The 5315-nt window shown below is 39.1% G+C and overlaps 1 protein-coding gene across 5 annotated transcripts in view; it reads right to left on the bottom strand.

Moving 5' to 3' along the window:
* ptprz1a (protein tyrosine phosphatase receptor type Z1a) overlaps nucleotides 1-5315 on the bottom strand; it is a 109233-nt gene that overhangs the window by 59712 nt on the left and 44206 nt on the right. For all 5 annotated transcript variants that reach the window (XM_007541662.2, XM_007541663.2, XM_007541664.2 and 2 more), the window contains exon 2: nucleotides 939-1001. In XM_007541662.2, coding sequence (XP_007541724.1) covers nucleotides 939-1001 — 63 coding nt within the window. The remainder of the gene's footprint in view (nucleotides 1-938; nucleotides 1002-5315) is intronic.

The following is a 5315-nucleotide window of genomic DNA, read 5'->3' as shown; positions in this document are numbered from 1 at the left end:
TAATTAGTCCAAGTTTGTCGTTTATTGAACGTTCAGAAACTACAGCAGCTGTGATGAGCCACAGCAAAGGTAAACTAAGGTAAAATAACTGAACAGGTGATCAACTCTAAACCACTCGCACCTTTTTACTCTCCGTCTCTCTGTCATTTAAGCACAGCCGCTGCCATGGCAACCTCCTGTGCTCCACAAACCGACCAGAGATTACTTTAAAAACATAACATTCGTTACGATATCAGGTTTTCAGGCTTGATATTTATTTTGCGATCATTAATAAGCCTCCCTGAACACAGCGGTGGTTGATTAGTTCATTTTAAACTCCTGCTCTCCTCGTTATTTTGGTAATTGAACCAAAACGCACATTATTGCGCAATACCTTGTTGAAACAATAATCACTGAGATTATTATTGTTGTTGTTGGGTCATTAATTTGAACACGCTTTATTGATTTTTTTGTTGTTTTTAATAAAGTTATGAACGTTTTGATAAGCCAGAGGAGGACGTGCTGGTCTCAGCGACCTGGTGGTGTTCAGTTTGTCTGAGATCGACTCAAAACCTTCCACAATCGACATATTGCACCGCTGCTCTAGCAAAGCACTAAGAGTTCAGAAACAATATGAAATGGGGAAAAAGCTACTTATTAACTGATTAAGTCATGTTTTAGATTGTTCTTGAAAAACTAATCAGTCACGGCTGCACAGTGAACCCGTTGATTCTTTACAGCAGACAGACGCTCCCCTGTCTTGCTGGTACTGCGTACCCCCGCTAAATCTTTTAGGGGTACGCAGTACCTGACCGTACCCTACTTTCACTCCTGCATGTAACCCAATGTCTTGTGTGGATAATTTGCACAGCAACAAACAGATGCAATAAGATTTATAACAACAGCAAAACATAATAGACTGCCATATGTTTTTTTGATATTCTTCATAAGAAACTTACCTGCATATGACCAGTCAATGTCCTCTGCTAACTTGCGTTGATTTCTGTATGTATAACCTCCAGCTGCATCCAGAACAGAAAGAAACACTATCAACACTAGAATGAGTTGTGTGCTTCAAATTTTTTTTCATTTTTTTTTAAAGGTTTTGTTGGCTCTAGTGTCCTTTATTTGAAAGTAATTCGGCAGGAAACATGGTAAAGAGAGAGGGGGAAAACCATGCAGCAAATTGAGTTGAGCCAGTGCAACAAGGCAAGAACTGAGATCATGTGGTCTCACTTTCTAACCCGGGTTGAAAGCTTTGCAAGCACATTCTGCAAAGTCAGAAAGTGAGCCAAATTTACCTTATTTAAACAAGTAAAATGACTACAGTAGTCCAAGCATGAAAAATCATTAATTTCTGGTTCTGTATTTGATACAAAAAATGTGAGTTTAGAGCAGTTTCTTAAATGATAAAAACTGTTTCTAACAAACTGTTTACAGTGAGTCTCGACAGATACTCAAAAAAAACAAAACAAATTTTTGACACTGTTCTTCACAGAAGGAGATGAAAACATGTTACCTCATCATCAAGATATTATCGTTATAGGAGCATAAGTTTCTGTCTTATCATTTTAGGATAATTCCCATGGAGCCACAGTTTGATTTCAGACATTAGCTAAGCTATTGTAGGTTCTGCAATTCAGACATTTTAGAAGACCAATTCAATTGAATGTCACGTGATTCAATTGAATGTCACGTGATTCAATTGAATGTCACGTGATTCAATTGAATGTCACGTGATAAGACAGATACATGTTTATAACATTTAAAATTTTTACCCAAAGAGTAAAGATAAAATAAAACGAGGACTGTCTAAAACACATCTATGGGGTACACCACAACACATGTCTAAAACATCAAAACATGTTATTCATAAAAACAATAAAATATCTCTCTGCAAGATGTAATTTAAATCATTTTAAAACACCATAAAATCCAAAGAAGTCCCGGAGTCTATGACCCATAGTGTTGAATGTAAAGGTAAGAGCAGGTACAATCAAAACAGAAAACTCCCTGAAGTCAGCTGCCATTACCAGATTGCTTAAAATTTTCAGCAAAGCGGTTTACGTAAATACATTTCTGATCAGCGGCGCTGGATTCATTTTTGAGTTGGGGAGGGGGCAAGGATGTTTCGTCATTTGAATGTCAGGTGCGCACACTTGTTCAGTTGACACGATGGCATCTGTCAATCAACTCATTGGGTTTGTCGCAATTTGCCCCAAAGTAAGCACCCCTTACCTGGAGGACAAAGCTGTCGGGTCCATCATGCGAAGCAGCCTGGTTACTGATTTACTGATTGCTGGCTATTAAATGCTCTGCAGTGATACAGATTTGGTGAAAAATAATCAGAAAAAAATGGTTAAAAGTTGTGGGGGAACATGAACAAAGCACGCTTTACCCAGGGCATTTAGAGGAAGGAATAAAGTTTATTCAGTTTTGAAAACTAGAGTCTGGAGAAATGTAAAAGGTGAATGCCTGCAGCCAACCCAAGAACAGATGCATGGAGGTGCAGCAGTGTAGAGATATCCTGTAGTGAAGGAAGCAAACTGATGTTGGAAACTTTGTTCACAATGAAGTTTAAAAACTCATTGCAAAACATTTTTGTCAAGTGGGAATGATTAATTACTAAAACTTTAACTTTTTGGGGGGGAAGGTGAATATTTCTGATTGATGGTATCTACATGGAGGTTTTCAATTTAAAGTGAGATACAGACCACTATAAATGTGTGCTTTTTAAAATTAAGGCAATACAGAGTTTTTTCTGATTACAAAGACATTAACATTGAAGGCCTGAGGTGATCTATGACTTCCAGCTCCACCCTGGACCTCAAAGCAGGATCAGGGGCAGGACAGTTGGAGTCTACAAGCTGGTATCAATTAGGGTAACAGAAAACAGGCTGTTTAACCAGCTGCTGTGACATAAAACACCTGTCAGCTTCCAAACAATACACCTTCTCTGTGCTTGTGTATCTGCCGTGTGCCCGAACTACTATTCTAGATAATGTTGAAATTATTAGCTTAATTATGGTCTAAAACTTAAATTAAATTTACATCCATCCTTCAATCAATATATTCTGATTAGTAGAATATATCTTCTGAATATAGCACCACCAGTTGAATGAAAATAACTTGGTCTGTAGATTTCTGGTTAGTGTGCGAACTCATATCTACAGGGTCAAATTGTTGCCCTCAGCCCCTCTGTGATTCACACTCTCCCAAAAAGAGGGTGATAAATATGTCTTCTCTAAAGTACTTAAAAATGCCCTATTTTCAGACACAAAACAGGTTTGGTTGTAATTCATCTTCAAAGCCGCTAGAGGCACACTCCTGTTTTACATTTGGTAATGAGGAAGGAATGCCCCGAGGAAGAAAAGCTAGCCACCTTGAGCTAGGATAGCAGAAGGTTATGTGTTTTTCTCTGGGTGCTCGCTGGCGGGTGGCCTGCTCTGTGATGTCTGTTTTTTTGTTTTATATGTCATGTAACTATGTTTGTTGATTGTTTTGTCTTTTATATGATGCGTTGTGTGATTGTTTAATAAATGTGATTGTATTTGAGCTGCGACGTCTTGTTTGGCTTGTCTGTGTCTGTGTTGTTGTAAATGGTTTCACTATTGCACACGTGGATTCTGGACCTGGATGAGAATACAGAACGAGCAAGAAGTAGGGTTGCCACCTTTCAGAAATTAAAATAAGGGATGCCCACCACGGCACGTCGCCCTACTCTCATGTGGTTGGACGTCCGCTGCAGTGATAGACATTATTTTATGGCGGTGTTTTTTGTCTTTAAAAAGTGATCCATAGAGCAATCATTCATACATAGCGTACCATAACTTAAACACGTTTAATTAAGCAGGTGCAAAAAGTATTCGGTAAGCTACTCAAGTACTAAGTAACTGATCATAACACCTGATTTCAGGGTTTCCCCCAGAAAACTTGCTAAGCCCGGTGGTCGGGGCGTCGAGTTTGCCCACCGCCGGTCTACCATGTTTTTGTATTAAAATATATTAAGTTGACAGGAAATGTAAAAGTATTACTGTGTAATTATATGTCACGGGAAAAGATCTCCAGTGAATGCTATTTAAACCCACAATTAGTGGGTTTAAATAGCCCACTAGTTGTGTGCAAATTTGTTGTTGTGAAATAACAAATTTGCACTTCTGTTTAATCCAAATTAAGTCAGCGGCTCCATCAGGCCCCCAAGAGCTTCAGGGGCCCCATAAACACAAATATTTTAAAACAGACCACAGATATACAAATGTAACATTTGTTTATTGAGATGATCAATGCTGTTAAATTTTATTCAATGGTTTAGGCATAGATAAATGATTTTAAATTGCTTAACATTTAAATACCAGATTTTAAGGAGCTGGCAAGTTTACTTTGTAAAACTTCAAAGAACAATATTCATAGTTAGATTGTTTTGTTACCATAGCAACAATCTAATGCTGTGAGTTTAATCTTTGAATTTACAAATACAAATTAATAAACTGCAATTATAACTTATTGCTTTTTAGGCTGGCCAATTAAACTACTCCCTTCTCCCATATTTCACCATATCTAACACAGAAGCTGTTAGAGGTGCTGATATTTTTAGCAACAAAAGGGGCCCCTAAGTCATATTTTGCTCAAAGTCCCATACAGCCTTGGACCGGCCCTGCATGATGAGGTAATCTGCTGCACTACATAGAGATCCGCAACAAACGGGAGATTTAATTCAATGCTGCTATGTGGCTTTAGTAGCTCTTCCATTTCGTGTCTGTTGAGTTTTTAATAAGCGTCACAGAAACTATTCTGGTTGGTCGACCGTGCCCGACGGTCACGAGTTTCTCAGATCTCCGTGCGGCCGCGCGCATTAACTCTAAGTAGAAACGCTTTTGATATGGTTTGATGCATCGTGTAACCGGAAAAATAATAATAAAACAATATAAAATCAGCGTGATGCGTGACTCCGAGGAGAGCGTTAAAGCTTCTCACCGGGCTGAACTGTATGATGAGGTTAGCGCTGCTTATCCACAAACGCTCCGGCCAACCGGGACCACAGACATAAACTTTACAGGGAAGACAGACACAGAGCCACACGCTGGGCAGCGCGTAGAGATGTAAACGCCGCATATAATTGTTCGTTCACAAAGATAAATCATTCTCACCACTCCACAACGCGCACCTCTGAATTCGCTACAAGTTATTCACATAGAGATGCGCAACCAGAGCCAACGCAGCGGGTTTTAAACTCTTACCCAGGGTTTCTCCAAAGGATCGTAATTCCTCACAGTAGGTTTACGTAAATATCCATACAGGTCAGGCTGTGTCCAGTTTGAATGAAAGGAGGCGCGCGT

The sequence above is a fragment of the Poecilia formosa genome, unplaced genomic scaffold (genome assembly GCF_000485575.1).
Source record: "Poecilia formosa unplaced genomic scaffold, Poecilia_formosa-5.1.2 Scaffold622, whole genome shotgun sequence".
Taxonomy (NCBI): Eukaryota; Metazoa; Chordata; class Actinopteri; order Cyprinodontiformes; family Poeciliidae; genus Poecilia; species Poecilia formosa.
This window is presented reverse-complemented; position numbering and strand designations above follow the sequence as displayed.